At 38.8% G+C, this 18,856-nt stretch overlaps 1 protein-coding gene across 1 annotated transcript in view; it reads left to right on the top strand.

Moving 5' to 3' along the window:
* Nucleotides 1-11,087, top strand: part of PPA2 (inorganic pyrophosphatase 2) — a 29,416-nt gene extending 18,329 nt beyond the window's left edge. Inside the window, exons 8-12 of the mRNA XM_073639485.1 lie at nt 998-1,125; nt 6,462-6,547; nt 7,004-7,073; nt 9,109-9,148; nt 10,951-11,087. Of these exons, the coding sequence (XP_073495586.1) occupies nt 998-1,125; nt 6,462-6,547; nt 7,004-7,073; nt 9,109-9,148; nt 10,951-10,979 (353 nt within the window). The 3' untranslated portion in view covers nt 10,980-11,087. The remainder of the gene's footprint in view (nt 1-997; nt 1,126-6,461; nt 6,548-7,003; nt 7,074-9,108; nt 9,149-10,950) is intronic.
* Nucleotides 11,088-18,856: the final 7,769 nt, after the last annotated feature.

Raw genomic sequence — 18,856 nt, 5'->3', positions numbered from 1 at the left:
TCCTACTATTACATTTAGTCAGCTCATTTTGAGGGGCCAATGCGTTTCCTGATTCTGCTTTTGTAATAATTGTCACCTCAACAAGCATTGCCAATATCTGTTTAAAAGGAAGCCATTAATATGCGTTTTTACATTTTATTGGTAATTTACTTTAACCCCTTCCCAACATAGCTATTTTCTGCCTTTGTGTTTTCGTTTTTTCCTCCTCTTCCAGGAGCCATAAGTTGTTTTTTTTTGTTGTTGTTTTTTTCAGCAAAATAGCCATATGAGGGCTTGTGTTTTTGCGTAACAAGATGTACTTTTGAATGGCGCCATTCATTTTATCATGTGATCTACTGGAAGTTGGGAAAAAAAAATTCCAAGTGCAGTGAAATTGCTAAAAAGTGCAATTACATGATTGTTTTTTGGAGGTTGTCATTCACCATGTTCATTATACGGTAAAAGTGACCTGGCAATATGATTCTCCATGTCATTATGATTATTGATATACCAATCATGCATAGCTAATACTTTTTTTATTTAAGTGGTGAAAAAAAAATCGGAAAATTCTAAAAAAATAAAAAAATGTTTGTTATGTAACTTTGGCATTTTAGACTTTTTTCTTTCTCATGACATCATTTACCGATCAGGTTAATTAATTTTATGTTTTGACCGATTGAACTTTTATGGATGTGTAATATAAATATATATAATATTTTGTTTCTTTTTTTTTCTGACTTTGCTTGGACTTCTTATGATCGCTCCGAATCCTGCTAGAAATAAAGGCATTGAGTGCTAGGATAGGCATGGTGGAGGTTTTTCTAAATCGAGAATGAGATAATTAAAAGCTTTTCAGAAATCTGAGCACTGGTACTACTGAGATCCTTGGGTTTTTAAATAGAACTTCTTTTTTCCACATATTGATGTATTAACAAATTGGCAGGTTGTTGTAATTTCCTGTGTCAAATGTACTGACTGCATATGATTGGCATCAGTCTTTTCATTTTTTTTTTTACAGACATTGATGATGTGAAAAAGTACAAGCCTGGCTACCTCGAGGCTACTGTCGAATGGCTGAAAACCTATAAAGTGCCAGATGGAAAACCAGAAAACCAGTTTGGCTTTAATGGGCAATTTAAAGATCAGGTGAGATCGATTTCTCCTTAACTGCATTCTGTCAGTTTGCTTTTCGCTTTTATTTTTTTTATCATCTGCCTTCTAAGAGCCATGACGTAAATTTTTCTATCGATATGGCCGTATGAGGACTTGTTTTTTGCGAACAAGTTGCTGTTTTTATTGGCTTAAAATGTGTTTGAAAAGGCTGAGGGGGATCGTTATGGGTTTGAATAGGAATTAAACGTTTCCACTTCTTTGGTCTATGTTTTTACAGTGTTAATTGTGTGGTAAAGATGACAAGTTTGAGAGCGGCTTGAGGTAGAGGCTGAGACACTGATTTCAGTGATGTGTCACTTATTAGGCTGTGTACTATTGTTTCAATACAATGAGTGTTTCCTCAGCTGGGAGAATATAACTACACGACTAGCTGCACACATACCTCTTGGTCCAAACACGCCCCTAGCACTGATTAACAGCTTACTGTCAATATACTTCGTACATACAAAGCTACTAATCAGTGGTGGGGGCAGAGTTAGCTTACTGAGCTCTGATTGTATCACAACTGGTGCATCCAGTAAACTAAGTGATACATCACTGGAATCAGGGTCTCTGTCCCTTAATTATGCTGCTCTCAGTTGAGTTAGAAAAAGTCTGGTGACAGATTCCCATGAATTTTATTTTGCTGTTTGTATGATTATGGCAATACCAAATGTCTGTCGTGGCAAGGCAGGGTGGAGGAGTTTGGCATGGGTATTGATCATGGAGTTACAGGCAGGTGTCAGTTATGTAAAGCAGCCAAACTTTACCATATATGGATCAGGTTAATGCATGGAAACCTGGCTTCCACTGTACATATTCTGCAGATGTCAGGAAGGGGTTAAGGAAGAGCTTTCTATGTCAGACATATTAACATACAGACTGAATATGTTACCCTCTTTATTATTCTATTACTATTCTATGAGCGAGATTTATTAATGCGATCTCAGATTTCGACTAAGTTCACGGCTTTTTAGAGGCGGTAAGTTCAATGAGCTTTTTCATAGAATCATAGAATCATAGAATGGTAGAGTTGGAAGGGACCTCCTGGGTCATCTGGTCCAACCCCCTGCTCAAAGCAGGATTCACTAGATCATCTCAGACAGATGTCTGTCCAGCCTCTGTTTGAAGACGTCCATTGAAGGGGAACTCACCACCTCTCGTGGCAGCCTGTTCCACTCATTAATCACCCTAACTGTCAAAAAGTTTTTTCTAATATTTAATCTGTGTCTCCTCCCATTTAGTTTCATCCCATTGCTTCTAGTCTTTCCTTGTGCAAATGAGAATAAAGATGATCCTTCTACAATGTGACAGCCCTTGAGATATTTGTAGACAGCTATTAAGTCTCCTCTCAGTCTTCTTTTTTGCAAGCTAAACATTCCCAAATCCTGCAACCGTTCCTCATAGGACATGGTTTGCAGACCAGTCACCATTCTGGTCGCTCTTCTCTGAACTTGCTCCAGTTTGTCTATGTCTTTTTTAAAATGTGGTGCCCAAAACTGTACACAGTATTCCAGATGAGGTCTGACCAAAGAGGAGTAAAGACCGATAATGATTTCACGTGATCTAGACTGTATGCTTCTGTTAATACATCCCAGAATTGTATTTGCCTTTTTTGCTGCTGCATCACACTGTTGACTCATGTTCAGTCTATGATCTATTAGTATACCTAAGTCTTTTTCACATGTACTGTTGCTTAGCTCTATTCCTCCCATTCTGTATATGCTTTTTTCATTTTTATTGCCCAGATGTAGTACTTTGCATTTTTCCCTGTTAAAAACCATTCTGTTGGTTGCTGCCCACTGCTCCAGTTTATTTAGGTCTTTTTGAAGCCTCTCTCTCTCTTCTCTAGTATTAGCTATCCCTCCTAGCTTTGTATCATCAGCAAATTTAATCAGTTTACCCTCAATTCCTTCATCTAAATCATTGATAAAGATGTTGAACAATACAGGTCCCAGGACGGTGCCCTGTGGTACCCCACTTGAGACATTCATCCAGCTGGATGTGAAGCCATTTACAACCACCCTTTGAGTCCGATCACTAAGCCAGTTATGAATCCACCTAACAGTTGCCTGGTCCATTGCATACTTGGTCATTTTTTCAATAACGATGGTGTGAGATACTTTGTCAAATGCTTTGCTGAAGTCAAGATATACTATATCTACAGCATTTCCCTGATCCACCCAGTCAGTGATTCTGTCATAGAAGGAAATTAAGTTAGTCTGACATGACTTGTTAGTTACTAACCCATGCTGACTCTGGTTAATCACTTCATTCTTATCCATGTACTTACATACATGTTGTTTAATAATTTGTTCAAAGATCTTTCCTGGTATAGAAGTCAGACTCACCGGCCTATAGTTCCCTGGGTCCACCTTCTTCCCCTTTTTTGAAGATAGGAACAACATTTGCTCTTCTCCAGTCTCCTGGGACTTCTCCTGTTCTCCAAGAATTTTCAATGATTATGGAGAGTGGTTCTAAAATTTCTTTTACGATCTCCTTCAGTACTCTGGGGTGTAATTCATCTGGACCTGGAGACTTGAACTCATTTATGTTAGCTAAATATTCCCTCACAATCTTTCTGTTTACAGATAACTTGGATTCCTCTATGCCTTTAAAAGGACAGTGAAGATCAGTTGATGTTACATTTTCTTTCTGAGAGAAAACAGATGCAAAATAGGAATTAAAAAGTTCGGCCTTCTCAACATCCTCTCTTACCATTTCTCCATTTTCATCCTGTAAAAATCCTATAGCATCTTTGACTTTTCTTTTACTTTTGACATACCCTCAAAATCCTTTTTTATTGCTTTTGACATCTCTTGCAAGCCTTAATTCATTGTCAGCTTTAGCTAACCTGATACGTGCCCTGCAGGATCTGCAGACTGCATTATAATCTTCTTTAGATATGCCTCCCTCTTTCCATTTAATAAACATTTCTTTCTTTCTTTTTAGCATGTGTTTAAATTCTGTGTTCATCCATCCTGGTTTCCTTAAATGCTTCCCATTCTTCCTACTTTTCGGGATTGTTAACGATTGTGCTTTGAGAATCTCATTTTTAAAAATTTCCCATCCTTCCTGGACATTTTTGTCCTTAAGGACATCCAGCCATTGGATCCCTCCTATTCTCTTTCTGAGTCTCTTAAAATCTGCCTTTCTAAAATCTAACCTTGAAGTCTGAGTCTTCACATGTCTTCCTCCTCTAGTTATCCAAAATTCTATAATAGCATGATCGCTGCCTCCTAGGGTCTCAGCCACCTTTACCTCCTCAACCATTTCCTCCCTGTTTATAAGGATTAGATCCAAAGTAGCAGATCCCCTTGTTTTCTCCCCTACCTTTTGGAAGATAAAGTTGTCAGCAAGAGAGGATAAGAATTTACTTGACCTGTTAGTTTTACTTGAGAGAGATTCCCAACAAATGTCAGGATAGTTTAAATCTCCCATGACCACTACATCATATTTTTTGGAGAACTTGGTCATTTGATACATAAAGAGTTCATCCATATCTTCAGCTTGCCCAGGTGGCCTGTAGTAAATGCCTACAATGGTGTCCTTTCCGTTGTTCTCTATTCTTACCCAAACAGTTTCCACAGAACTCCCAGTCTCTGAAGCTTCAATCTCTGTGCAGATATATGCTTTTCTAACATACAATGCAACACCTCCTCCTCGTTTATCAAGTCTGTTTCTTGCAAATAAGTTGTATCCTTTTAGCCTTTTATTCCAATCATGTGTATCGTCCCACCAAGTTTCAGTGATTCCAATGACATCATATTCCTTTTCCTGCATTAGTAGTTCCAATTCTCCTTGTTTGTTGCCCATGCTTTGTGCATTTGTATAAAAACATTTTAGTTTGTGATTGGTTTCTCTTCCTCCCATATTTTTTATTATTTAAATTTTTTTGTCTTTGTTCTTCCTTTCCACTTCCAGTAGCAGAGATCTCAATAGTATTTGTCAGCTGTATGGCTTTTTCTGGCCTTTTGCTTCCCTTCCCACATTGTTCTAGTTTAAAGCTCTTCTGATGAGTGTAGCAAGGCGACTTCCAAATACATGTTTTCCAGTCTTCGTAAGGTGCACCCCATCTCTAGCAAGTAGTCCATCGTATAGGTAATTCATTCCGTGATCCAGAAATCCAAATCCTTGGTGACGGCACCATTGACGTAGCCAGTTGTTCACCTGTAGAATCTTATTCCACCTCATTGTTCCATGGCCATCCACTGGGAGGATGGATGAGAAGACCACCTGCGCTCCCAATTCTTTCACTTTCTTGCCTAAGTCTTCAAAGTCACTGCAGATGGTTTCCAGATCCTTTCTTGCGGTGTCATTTGTCCCCACATGTATTAGCAGGAATGGGTAGTGATCTGTAGGTCTGAAGAGTCTTGATATCCTGTCAGACACATCTTTAATTTTTGCTCCTGGAAGACAGCACATTTCTCTTGAGGTTATGTCTGGTCTGCAGATAGCGGCCTCTGTTCCTCTTAACAGGGAATCCCCCATGACCACCACTCTCCGTTTTTTCTTCACAACATTCTTCTTTCTCCATCCAGGAGGATTCTGAGGGCTTACAAGGTTATTCATTGTGGGCAAAGTCTTATTTTGCTGTATTTCTTCGTGGTTCTCCTGCGTGAGAGCCTGGTACTGGTTCCTGAGCAGTATGGGTGCTGACTGCCTCTCGATCCTCCTGCTTCTCTGGGTCACATGCTTCCATTCCTCTGTTTCGTCAGGTGCAGTTCGAATTTCTTCTCTTTCTGAATCATGAAGAGATAATTCTGCTCTGTCTAAGAACTCTTCACCTTCCTTAATGATTTTCAAGGTAGTTAACCTCTCTTCTAGCAGGTTTCGATTCATGAAACGCTTTTTAATTTTTGGAGGCTTTTTTTTGGATGATGGATTTTGTATTGATATTGGAAGTGTATTCAAAGCATATTTAAAGATTCATTATTATTATTTTTAAATAAAGTAGAATTTTGGAGTAAATACACTTCTAAATACTCCTCAGAAAACGCCATGTGAACCTATGGTTTTTTTTCTTCTTATCCGTTTTTTTTTTTTTCACTGAGGAGTGGAAAAAAAAGCCAAAAAAACAACCACTGAATGGTCATATATTGTTTTTTTTTTTTTTTTTTTTTTTTAAAGCATTCCCCATTGTATGGCTGTTTCTGATCCGCAAACACCGATCATAATAGGACATGATCCGAGTCTCCCTGATCTCACGCTCATATCCATGATTTTCACGGATTTGTGAATAGATCCACTCTATGGGTCTGTGTGTTGTCCGAGAAAAAATTGGATGCTGGAAGAAAACTTGACACTTAACACTTGACTATTATTTTTAGGCTTTTGCAGTTGGAATTATCAAAGAAACTCATGAACATTGGCTAAACATGCTTCATAAGAAGTCAGAGTGTGGTGATATAGTGTGGTAAGACTCATGTATGTCTTTTCTGCTGGACCTTTTGCTTAGTTATCTTTTTGTTTTCTGTACAGTCTTGGTGTCTGTTCTGTGTTTTTGTAGTAAATGTTCATTTGAAGAACAGGATGGGGAATAAGTAATTTCTGAGGAACTGACTCATGTGACCCCCTCCGATGAATGGGGCAATGATCACTATACACTACTCCTTCATTAACATAGGGAGCTTTGGGACCCCTGTTCTGGGATTTGCTGCGGTCCCAGCATTTCAACCCCCTCGAATACATTTATCAATTATTCTCTAGTTTAATACGATAACGGATTAACACAATTAAAGCCTGTAAAGCCTCTACAGTCTCTCTGCCCTCATTTTGATGTATTAATGCACTGATCTATTAAAAAAGTATAAAAGCATATTTTTTTTTAATGTTTTATATTTTAAATGTGTTTTTTTCTGTTTTTGTTCAGTAAAAATGTTCTGATTAGTGACAGCCCATTCTGCTGTAGTGCAGAAGAAGTTGCTGATATGGTTAAATTCGTAAGTTCTTCCTCTTCTTTCTAGTAGTATTGGATTGCTTTTTAAGGATCCCACTATTGGCTTTAAGTACCATTAAAAAAACGTTAAAAGTTATAATTTTATTAGATATGCTTTAAAATATGCAAAAAAAACAAACAAAAGCACAAATATTGAGAATAGATGGCTACCCTGTCAAACACTAGGCAGCCCTAATATCTGGGTCTACCTACCTAGCAGCGGAGGTCGACACGCTAAATTTTGCAACAATTGGCGCCTCCGCTCCTTTATGGCTGTCCCTCCAAATCCCTGTATATCCCTATTCATGGGTTAAAGGGCAAACAATTGAGACCATTCTAATAGCCACGTCACCATCTGCTGAATCAGGGTGGTTGATACAACTGGCTTTACTCATTATTCCTTCATGGGTAACCTCTGGTAGAAGCTAAAAACTGGTTGTACAAATTTTTTTAATCACATTTTCAGTTATTTATATCTATCCATAAAGTGTGAAATCTTCCATATTCCAGCTGCATGCTCAGAAAAACTTCTTTCCTTGCATGCTTCAATCCCTTTGCAGTGCAAATTAAATGGCTTCTCTTATGCTGAGGTTATATACACCTTTTGAACACTTTGAGTTGCATGTACTTGTGCAAATGAAAGATTTTCCATTGTATTTTGTTCTCTATCTTTTTGGCTTGTATGTAACACACCACAGTGCAGGCTGCTCAATTCTTTTATCTTCATTCTATCAGATTACCTGCATGAGCCATAACTGAAGCTAATCATAGTTTCGAAACCTACAAAAGACAAAAAATATATCTCATACCCTACCATCATTATATATAAATGTAAAGCAAAGTTGCATATTAAATATAGGGTACTTAGTGAACTATTTTTGATCAAAAAAAGTATACAAGCCGTCCCACCAGCGGCAAGGTGACCCTAAATTGGGACGGTACCTATACTGTCTATATTAAAAACCTTACTGTATATCAAAGTTGAAGTAATGCATATAAAAGGGTAGACAAATAGGACCGGGTCCCAACTCCAGACCACCTAGGCCCGTGGTAAGCTACATATATACTAATCAGCTCAACAAAGGGGATGCCACACCCTTAAATTGCACAGAATGCAAACAAGACAGAAAACCCAAGCAATGTGAACTGAGGTCTAAGATGGTACACATGCAAGAAATAGGAGCATGTTCACACTAGCAAAAAGAAGCAAAACCTACAAAAGACAAAAAATATATCTCATACCCTACCATTATTATATATAAATGTAAAGCAAAGTTGCATATTAAATATAGGGTACTTAGTGAACTATTTTTGATCAAAAAAAGTATACAAGCCGTCCCACCAGCGACAAGGCTCGTGCAGCTAATCATAGTTTCGGTCCGAGTGAGATCCGTCAAAAACATTGGATCGCACTTAGGCCATTGTTATTCAGTGAGGCAGTGCACATGTCCGATTTTTATGTTTTCGGACTAAGTGATCCAAGGAAAAAATTGCAGCGTGCATGATTTACCTCCAATAATTGGATGGCACTCACCCATTCAAGTCTATGGGTCTTTGGGAAAACCATTCATATCTATGGCACTGTGGAAAAAATGTCATCGAAGTGCGGTCTGATTTTCATGGACAGACTGAAAGGAGAAACTTTTTTTTTTAAACTTTCCCCATCCGAGAAAATCAGATTACACCCATCAGTGTCTTATCAGCATAATCAGATTATTTTTATTGTATAGAGAACATACGGTTATCTGCACCCACCCTTAATGTCTAAGCTTAATGTATGTTTTGAGTATGCATTTGATCTTTAACTCCAGGAGAGATTGAGAAGAGGCTGCATACAGAGCATATGAGAACAGAATGAGATATCTAGCAGCATGCACTGTGTTGAATTACATGTAAGCTCTAAAAAAACAGTCTGATAACAGAAAAAAATGTAATAGTACATGCAATAATACAAAAAAGATACATACAAACATTTAAGTAAGTAAAGTTGCTTTGATGAGCCATAATGACAATTTATTTTATTTTGTTTGCTCTTTTAGGTGCCATTGCTGGGGGGTTCAAGCCCGGTGTCCACTGAAGGTCAGTGTTTTACATTGAACAAAATGCATGGAAACTGTCTAATAGAAATTTTCTTTGTCTATAGCAACTAATAACAGAGCAGCTTTTATTTTTATAGTGCCCTTTAAAAGAACAAATAATAGTAATAAAATTGCTTAGTTCACCATAGCAACTTCTTCTTTTTTTTTATATTAGGCAAAATCGGTCTTTACATTTCTGGGGAAAAAAATCTTAGACTATACTGTTCTTCTTTTACAGTTTAGATTTTTGTATTCTATTAAATATTATTGAAACTGCGGATCAATTCTGAGCTTAATGATTTGCGTTTATCCTTTTTGCACCTGTCTGGGTCACTTAGTCTTTGGTACTACCTCCCTTAAACCTCTAGTAGTAGAGGAGCGGACTTGCCAGAAGAGATTCTAAAATGGCCGATCATCTCCAAGATCCTGTCTCAATATGTAGTAGGTGTAGTGATAATAATATTAGCAAATACCTCCAATTAGAAATGTAGTATATGTTACATGCACGCCGCTAGGTTCAGATAGGGCGAGACGGGTTTCATGAATTCTTTGGAATCCTGTGGGAACCGTTATTCTGGGCAACTATAGACTGCAGCTTCTCTCAGGTACACTATAGATTCAGTTGCTGACCAGACACATCTGACAAGTCTTCATAAATGGTAGAACAGTAACATTTAATGAGGCACGGCCAGTGCAATGCAAATGTGTCTTTGAGCAACAGGCTCCAGTAATAACAGTACAGTCTCCTTTGCAGCACAGCAGTATACAGTCTATTATCCAGTAGCACAGTACAGCACAGTTTTAATGCATACACAACCACAGGCTTTTCCTTCACAAGGACTCAATAGTACACAACATTCTTTATACTGCATGGAGATGGAGGGGGGGGGAGGGTGTGATGAGGAAGATGATGTCTGACAGGCTTCCTTCCAGGCCTTCTCTTCCTGGCCGATAATACTCCACACTGTTAGCTCAGGGAGTCTAACTGACCTTTGTTTAGCTTCCCTCCTGACCTGAATTCTGTTCCCTTGTCTTCTGTGAGATACAGATCATAAGCCACCTTTCTCTTCAGATCTGGCCAGACAGTAAACAACTTCCCCACAATCCCCCTGGGGCTCTGCTAAAACACTCCCCTTCTCCTGTGACTGTGTTAACCCCTCTAGTTGCTGGATGCTTCTGGAGCACAACACTTCCTGTCTCTTGTGCTTGTGTTACTTCTAATAGTTGCTGAATGCTTTTAAAGGAACATCACTACTTCTGCATGTCACACTTTGCAACAGCACTACTTCTGCATGTCACACTTTGCAACAGCACTACTTCTGCATGTCGCATATAGTTCTTTGGGTTCACTGTCACTTTCCCCATGTGCAGGGCACTGCAGTAGCTTGAGTATCCATGGTTATGACCACAAACAACTAACTGTCACTATGAGTGGTCGTCACCATGGATACCTATGCTACTGCAATGCCCTGCACATGGGTAAAGCAGCATAGCGAATAAGGAGAGCTGTACTACATTTCTAATTGGAGGTATTTGCTAATTTTGTTATTACATCTGTTACATATTGAGATAGGATCTTGGAGATGGGAATACCCCTTTAAGTGTACTGCTGAGACCTAACAAAGGTCAATGCTTCCCATTTTATTTTTGACCGTGATGAAAGCAGCAAGAAATAATCATTGCCTTCATGACTTTTGAAATTTTGTTTAATATAATTTCTTATGATGTCATTCCACCCCCTCCCCCAGAATAAACTTCACTGGAGAGGACTGTCTTACTAATGTCTGACTTTTTGTTTTACAGTTGACATATGGCATTTCATAAAAAAGTGAGCCATATAATTCCTAGCTACGCTTAAGCACATTGTCAAGAACCTTGGACGATTTATCTTTGTATATATTCTTTTATTACATCATGGATTCTGATGACTGTGTAAATAAATACATTTTCTTTCGCTAAAGTTCTTTTAGTTGATTCCTTTTGTATCTTTGAATTTTGCAATTCTGAATATTTTACATTTATTTTGTAAATATAAAGCTGCATATGCAGAAAATAAATACTAATTTACAACTGTTATCACCTTTTTACGTTTGGCTCAGCCAGCTGTGTTGCAACCCCCCCCCCCCCCAAAAAAAAATAGGCCACCTGCTTCTGAAAATTGCAGACGTAGCTAGCTGTGTGCAGCTCCATGTGCTAGACCGGTTACAGAACTGCCTTTACATTGCATGTCTGTAAAATGGACCAGAATGTTACATGCTGATGTATGTGTGTGTGGCATGTAAAAGTTTGGGCACCCCTAATCAAAATTACTGTTATTATGAATGGTTGAGCAAGTTGAAGATGAAATGATCTCTAAAAGGCCTAAAGTTAAAGATGACACTTTTTTTTGTATTTCAGGCAAAAATACACATTGTCAATTTTTACATTTTAAAAATTCCAAAAAGGAAAATGGGCCGATACAAAATTTGTGTGCTCAGATAACTTTGACTAAGATTTCAGACCTTGATTAGCCTGTTAGGGTTATGGCTTGTTCACTACCATCGTTCGGAAAGGTCAGATGATGCAAATTTCCCAGCTTTATAAAAAGCCAGCCTAACCTTGTGCCAAAAAACAGCAGCCAAGGTTTAATCTAAGCCGCTGCCTAGCACTCTGAAGATGAAAATGGTAGAGGCCCACAAAGCAGGAGACGGCTATAAGAAGATAGCAAAGCTTTTTCAATTTGCCCTTTCCTCAGTTTGAAATGTAATAAAGAAATGGCAGTTAACAGTAATTGTGGAGGCCAAGATAAGGTCTGGAAAACCAAGCAAAATTTCAATGAGAGCTGTTCATAGGTTTCATAGAGAGGCAAATCAGAACTCCCGCTTAACTGCAAAACACCTTCAGAAAGATTTAACAGACTCTGGAGTTGTAGTGCATTGTTGTACTGTTCAGAGACATCTGCAGAAATATGGCCTTCATGGAAGAGTCATCAGAAGAAAACCTTTCCTTCATCCTCACCATAAAATTCAGCATCAGAAGTATGCAAGAGAACATCTAAACAAGCCTGATGCATTTTGGAAACAAGGTCTGTGGACCGATGAGGTTAAAATAAAACTCTTTGGCCGCAATGATCAAAGGTATGTTTGGAGAAAAAAAGGGCACAAAATTTCAGGAAAAGAACATCTCGCCAACCATTAAGCATAGGGGTGAATTAATCATGCTTTGGGGTTGTGTTGCAGCCAATGGCACGGGGGAACATTTCACGGGTAGAGAGAAGAATGGATTCAATGAAATTTAAAAAAATTCTTGATGCAAACCTAACATCTGTAAAAAAGCTGAAGATGAAAAGAGGATGGCTTCTACAAATGGATAATGATCCTAAAAACACGTTAAAATCCACAGTAGACTACCTCAAAAGGCATAAGCTGAAGGGTTTACAATGGCACTCTCAGTCCCCTGATCTGAACATCATTGAAAATCTGTGGCTAGACCTCAAAATAGCAGTGTATGCTATTCTCACAAAACTGGAAGAATTTTCTAAGGAAGAATGGATGAAAATCCCTCAAACAAGAAATGAAAGACTCTCTTGGCTTGCTACAAAAAGCGTTTACAAGTTGACACTTTCAAAAGAAGGTTCTAATGGGTACTAACCCTGCAGGAGGCCCAAACTGTTGCATCGGCCCATTTTCCATTTTGTAAATTTTAAAATTTAAAAGGTGACTTTTTTTTGCTTAAAATACAAAAGGAAATGTGTCATGTAGTGATGAGCGAGTATGTTTTGTTAACCCTTTTGCCGAGTATGCTCGGCCGAGCACCGAGTATTTATAGCGTACTCGGTGATATGGTTGAATCACTCCCGTGTGCATAATTTACGACTTTTTGACAGCTTTGATACATGTGAGGAATGTCTGCTTCTTACACATTCCTCACATGTACTAAAGCTGTCAAACCATGGCAAATCATGCACACGGGAGTGATTCAAACATATCACCGAGCAGCTATAAATACTCGGTGCTTGGCCGAGCATACTCGGCGAAAGGATTAACAAAACATACTCGCTCATCACTAGTGTCATCCTTAACTTTAGGCCTTTTAGAGATCATTTCATTTTCAACTTGCTTAACTGTTCACAATAACAGTAATTTTGATACATGCCACTGTATTTACATACACAGAATGTGTACGTATATTACATTTTTTTTTTCATACGGCAAATTGGCCATGTGCATTTGCACACTGGCTATAATGGGTCCATGTGCTGTCCGTGGTGTACATGGTCTGGTGTATGCTTGTCTAAACGAGCCCTTATAGGGAGATCCTTTTTTGAGGTACTGTGGCTAAAACGCTATGAGAGCAGTCAAAGGTGTTTAAATTCAGGGCAGACTCCAGTACAACGGTACATAAAAATTCTGCTGCACTTGTATGCACCTGGATAGGGACCTAGCTCTTTTTAACTTACATGATGTCTTCATCTGGATACATATATTTTTTACCTATATAAAAAATATATTTTTATTTTTACAAATGTTTTTGTCTGAGCTGAAGTTCCACTGAGGGCTTTAATCAATCACCTTCAGCATGGGAGGTCATTTGATGCTAGAAAGCTGTCAACATTTAGAAGAACTGCACTCAAAATCTGCAAAACAACCTGCTACATCACTTATTTTTGAGCATCTATTTTTAGTCATTACATTTTTTAAAAACCTTTTGTTTTAAGCAGATTATTACAATTTACCAGTATGAAATAATATTGTAGTTTTTAAATCCTTGGCATGTTACCGAATCACCCAATGTTTGTACAGGATGGCATTTGAACAGAAAATTTGAAGAACAGTTTTTAAGGCACAGTGGTCCAACGAAAATTTTTCATTCTGTGGCATAACTCATAGGAGCATATTCATTAAGCATTTAAGCCAGTTTTGCGGTGTAAAACTGCTTGAAATGTTGCAAAAATTGGTTATTTTTACAGCAGTCTCAGTAAGTTTTGTTCACTTTGGAGCCAAATTATAATTTACGTCACAAACGTGTCATAAATTACAACAGAATTGTATGCCCTCAGTCTCTTCCCTCTATTATTAGACAGTTCAGTCCATAGTTGGGGTACAAGATTGACAGCGTCGAATCCAGGGTGTTTCAATCATATAAAAAATACTTTTCTACCTGTTGCAGGTACAGTAGTGTTCAAAATAGTAGCAGTGTGTTCAAAAACATGCGTTAAGTACAACATTTTTACACTAGTTTTTATTTCCATGCATTCGGAACATTGCACACTATTTTCTAATTCAAAACATGAGGGGAAATGTATATAATTTTTAACTACTTTACAGAAAATAAAATATGAACATTGGGCTTCTCAAAAAAATAGCAGTGTCTGCATTTGTCTTTACAAACTCGCATGTCCTCTTTTTTTTTTTTTAAGGATTTAGCATTCATGTGAATCACTAACCTAATATTTAGTTGTATGACCACAGTTTTTTAGAACTGCTTCACATCTATGTTGTATAGAGTCAACCAACTTCTGGCACCTGTCAACTGTTATTCCACCCCAGGATGCTTTAACTACCCACAATTTTTTGCCATTTGTTGGTTTGCCTCAAATTGCATTTTTGATGTCACCCCACAAGTGTTCTATTGGATTAAGGTCCGGCCATTGGGCTGGCCACTCCATAATCTCAATTTTGTTGGACTAGAACCAAGATTTTACTCGTTTACTGGTGTTTAGGATCTTTGTCTTGTTGAAACACACATTTCAAGGGCATATTGTCTTCAGCGTAAGGCTATGTGCCCACGATGCAGAAATGAAGCAGAAAATTTCTGCAGCATTTCTGCATCTCCCTGGCAGAAAAAACGCATGCTGATTGTGCATGCGTTTTTCCTGCCAAATACATGCGGATTTGAAGCGTTATTCACATGCGTTTCTGCATGCGGGTTGACAAGCGCTTTCCAGGCGATTTTAGCATCACTTGGAAAGTGCTTGACAACTAGGTCACACTATATAAATCCATGCAAACAGCATGAATTTATATAGTGTGACCATAAGAATGTTTAAAAATAAAAAAATAAACCTATACTTACCTTCTGATGGCCCGGCGTGTGGTTGCTGCGCTCCTTCCTGGCTGCCGGCTGATCGCGGGACACTGCACTGAAGGGCCTGCGGTCACATGACTGTGACATCACCGAAGGTCCTTCAGTCCTGCCCGCAAGCACAGGGAAGGAGACCGGCTGCCGTAAGAAGGTGAATATAAACTTTATTATAACCTGTTCTCCGTGAATGTATGGCGCATGTTGGCATTAGTTTGAGGTATAAAAACCTGATAACCGGTTCCCTTTTAAATTGCTGATTACTGTTGTGTCACACACCGGTTCCCATAGATTCCTTATCTCTTCATTTAAAATAAAGAAATAAAAAAAAATCATGTCTGCAAAAGTTCAATCAATCAAATATAAAATTATTTAACCTAGATAGTAAGTGCGGTAACCAGCAAAAATTATATCAAAACCTCATATGTACCCTAAAATGGTACCAATAAAAACTACACCTCGTCACACAAAAAATAAAAAAACAAAACACACAGGTCCATCGTTGGATAAATAAAATATACAGGTCTCAGATAATGGTGACACAACCCCCTACCCAAAAAAAAACAAAATATACAGTACAGACCAAAAGTGTGGACACACCTTCTCATTTAAAGATTTTTCTGTATTTTCATGACTTTGAAAATTGTACATTCACACTGAAGGCATCAAAACTATGAATTAACACATGTGGAATTATATACTTAACAAAAAAAGTGTGAAACAACTGAAAATATGTCTTATATTCTAGGTTCTTCAAAGTAGCCACCTTTTGCTTTGATGACTGCTTTGCACACCTTTGGCATTCTCTTGATGAGCTTCAAGAGGTAGTCACCGGAAATGGTTTTCACTTCACAGGTGTGCCCTGTCAGGCTTAATAAGTGGGATTTCTTGCCTTATGAATAGGGTTGGAATCATCAGTTGTGTTGTGCAGAAGTCTGGTGGATACACAGCTGATAGTCCTACTGAATAGACTGTTAGAATTTGTATTAGCCAAGTAAAGAAAAACGAGTGGCCATCATTACTTTAAGAAATGAAGGTCAGTCAGTGCGAAAAATTGGGAAAACTTTGAAAGTGTCCCCAAGTGCAGTTGCAAAAACCATCAAGGGCTACAAAGAAACTGGCTCACATGAGGACCGCCCCAGGAAAGGAAGACCAATAGTCACCTCTGCTTCTGAGGATAAGTTTATCCGAGTCACCTGCCTCAGAAATCGCAGGTTAACAGCAGCTCAGATTAGAGACCAGGTCAATGCCACGCAGAGTTCTAGCAGCAGAGACATCTCTTCAACAACTGTTAAGAGGAGACTTTGTGCAGCAGGCCTTCATGGTAAAATAGCTGCTAGGAAACCACTGCTAAGGACAGGTAACAAGCAGAAGAGACTTGTTTGGGCTAAAGAACACAAGGAATGGACATTAGACCAGTGGAAATCTGTGCTTTGGTCTGATGAATCCAAATTTGAGATCTTTGGTTCCAACCACCGTGTTTTTGTGCGACACAGAAAAGGTGAATGGATGGACTCTACATGCCTGGTCCCCACCGTGAAGCATGGAGGAGGAGGTGTGATGGTGTGGGAGTGCTTTGCTGGTGACACTGTTGGGGATTTATTCAAAATTGAAGGCATACTGAAGCAGCATGGCTACCACAGCATCTTGCAGCGGCATGCTATTCCATCCAGTTTGCATTTAGTTGGACCATCATTTATTTTTCAACAGGACAATGACCCCAAACACACCTCCAGGCTGTGTAATGGCTATTTGACCAAGAAGGAGAGTGATGGGGTGCTACGCCAGATGACCTGGCCTCCACAGTCACCAGACCTGAACCCAATCGAGATGGTTTGGGGTCAGCTGGACCGCAGAGTGAAAGCAAAAGGGCCAACAAGTGTTAAGCATCTCTGGGAACGCCTTCAAGATTGTTGGAAGACCATTTCCGGTGACTACCTCTTGAAGCTCATCAAGAGAAAGCCAAGAGTGTGCAAAGCAGGCATCAAAGCAATAGGTGGCTACTTTGAAGAACCTAGAATATAAGACATATTTTCAGTTGTTTCACACTTTTCTGTTAAGTATATAATTCCACATGTGTTAATTCATAGTTTTGATGCCTTCAGTGTGAATATACAATTTTCAAAGTCATGAAAGTACAGAAAAATCTTTAAATGAGGTGTGTCCAAACTTTTGGTCTGTACTGTATATATACAGGTGCTTCTCACAAAATTAAAATATCAAAAATTGAATTTATTTCAGTTGTTCAATACAAAAAGGGAAACTCATATATTATATAGAGACATTACAAACAGAGTCTATTTCAAGTGTTTATTTCTCAAAAGTCATTATCTCAGTAAATTAGAATACTTTATAACAGCTTGAAAAATGTTTTTAAAATCCCAAATGTTGGCCTACTGAAATGTACGTTCAGTAAATGCACTCAATACTTGGTCGGGGCTCCTTTTGCATCAATTACTGCATCAATGCGGCATGGCATGGAGGCGATCACCCTGTGGCACTGCTCAGGTGTTATGGAAGCCCAGGTTGCTTTGATAGCATACCTTAGCTTGTCTGCATTGTTGTCTGGTGTCTCTCATCTTCCTCTTGACAATACCCCATAGAGAATCTATGGGGTTAAGGTCAGGCGAGTTTGCTGGCCAATCAAGCACAGTGATACTGTTGTGTATTGGTACTTTTGGCAGTGTGGACAGGTGCCAAGTCCTGCTGGAGAATGAAATTTCCATCTCCAAAAAGCTTGTCGGCAGAGGGAAGCATGAAGTGCTCTAAAATTTCCTGGTAGACGGCTGAACTGACTTTGGTCTTGATAAAACACAGTGGACCTACACCAGCAGATGACATGGCTCCCCAAACCATCACTGATCGTGGAAACATCACACTAGACCTCAAGCAGCTTGGATTGTGTGCCTCTCCACTCTTCCTCCAGACTCTGGGACCTTGATTTCCAAAAGAAATGCAAAATTTACTTTCATCAGAAAACAACACCTTGGACCACTGAGCAACAGTCCAGGTCTTTTTCTCCTTGGCCCATGTAAGACGCTTCTGCTGTTGGCTATTGGTCATGAGTGGCTTGACACAAGGAATTCGACACTTGTAGTCCATGTCCTGGATACGTCTGTGTGTGGTGGCTCTTGAAGCAATGACTCCAGCATCAGTCCACTCCTTGTGAATCCCCCCCCAAATTTTTGAATCGCCTTTTCTTAACAATCTTTTCAAGGCTGTGGTTATCCCGGTTGCTTGTGCTCCTTTTTCTACCACACTTTTTCCTTCCAATCAACTTTAAATTAATATGCTTGGATACAGCACTCTGTGAAAAGCCAGCTTCTTTAGCAATGACCTTTTGTGGCTTACCCTTCTTGTGGAGTGTGTCAATGACTGCCTTCTGGACATCTGTCAAGTCAGCAGTCTTCCCCATGATTGTGAAGCTTACTGAAACAGTCCAAGGGACCTTTTTAAATGCTTAGGAAGCCTTTGCAGGTATTTTTTGTTAATTATTCTAATTTACTGAGATAATGACTTTATGACTTTTGTGTTTTCATTTGCTGTAAGCCATAATCTTCAACATTAACAGAAATAAACACTTGAAATAGATCACTCTGTTTGTAATGACTATATAATATGAGTTTCACTTTTTGTATTGAAGAACTGA

This window comes from Phyllobates terribilis, unplaced genomic scaffold (assembly GCF_046119375.1).
Source record: "Phyllobates terribilis strain yellow unplaced genomic scaffold, ASM4611937v1 Scaffold_1__5_contigs__length_1240528914, whole genome shotgun sequence".
Classification (NCBI taxonomy): domain Eukaryota; kingdom Metazoa; phylum Chordata; class Amphibia; order Anura; family Dendrobatidae; genus Phyllobates; species Phyllobates terribilis.
Note: the sequence above shows the minus strand (reverse complement) of the source record. Positions and strands in the feature narration are given on the sequence as shown.